Here is a 548-nt window from a genome sequence, read left to right on the forward strand (position 1 = left end):
AGGTGCTATCCGATTGATGACAGCCAATAAGAAAAAAAAAATCAATCATAATAATGATGACAGGTTTAAATAGATAGGTGCTATTTGAATGATGACACCAATAAAAAAAACAACAACAACAACAAACAAACACAAAAACAATCATAATAATGATGACAGGTTTAAATAGAGAGGTGCTATCCGAATGATGACAACCAATATAAAAAAATTAAAGAAAAAAAATCAGTCATAATAATGACAGTCAAAAACCAGCTAACAACGCACACACACACACACACACACCCCTCCTGACGTTAACTCTTCTCCACTTCAGACTGGAAAGGTCGAAACAGTCCATTGGGCGCTGTCGAGTTACTTCCGCCGCTGCTCTTGCTGGCCGGAAGTGACGTCTTACTGGACTGCGCGTGCGCGGCGGGCGGGGTGAAAGGACTGCTCGCCCCGTGAGACAGGCGTCCAGAGGGGGAGGTCAAGGCTGCCGCCATCATGGAGGTGGGAGGCGAGGAGGGGGGTAGGGACGGGGGAGGGGGAGGTGGGTGTGGGTGTGGCGG

At 47.6% G+C, this 548-nt stretch overlaps 1 protein-coding gene across 1 annotated transcript in view; it reads right to left on the reverse strand.

Moving 5' to 3' along the window:
- Positions 1-282: 282 nt before the first annotated feature.
- The window catches only part of LOC143290317 (uncharacterized), a 29,914-nt gene continuing 29,648 nt past the window's right edge, over positions 283-548 (reverse strand). Inside the window, exon 4 of the mRNA XM_076599671.1 lies at positions 283-472. Within this exon, the coding sequence (XP_076455786.1) occupies positions 294-472 (179 nt within the window). The 3' untranslated portion in view covers positions 283-293. The remainder of the gene's footprint in view (positions 473-548) is intronic.

This window comes from Babylonia areolata, chromosome 15 (assembly GCF_041734735.1).
Source record: "Babylonia areolata isolate BAREFJ2019XMU chromosome 15, ASM4173473v1, whole genome shotgun sequence".
NCBI lineage: Eukaryota > Metazoa > Mollusca > Gastropoda > Neogastropoda > Buccinidae > Babylonia > Babylonia areolata.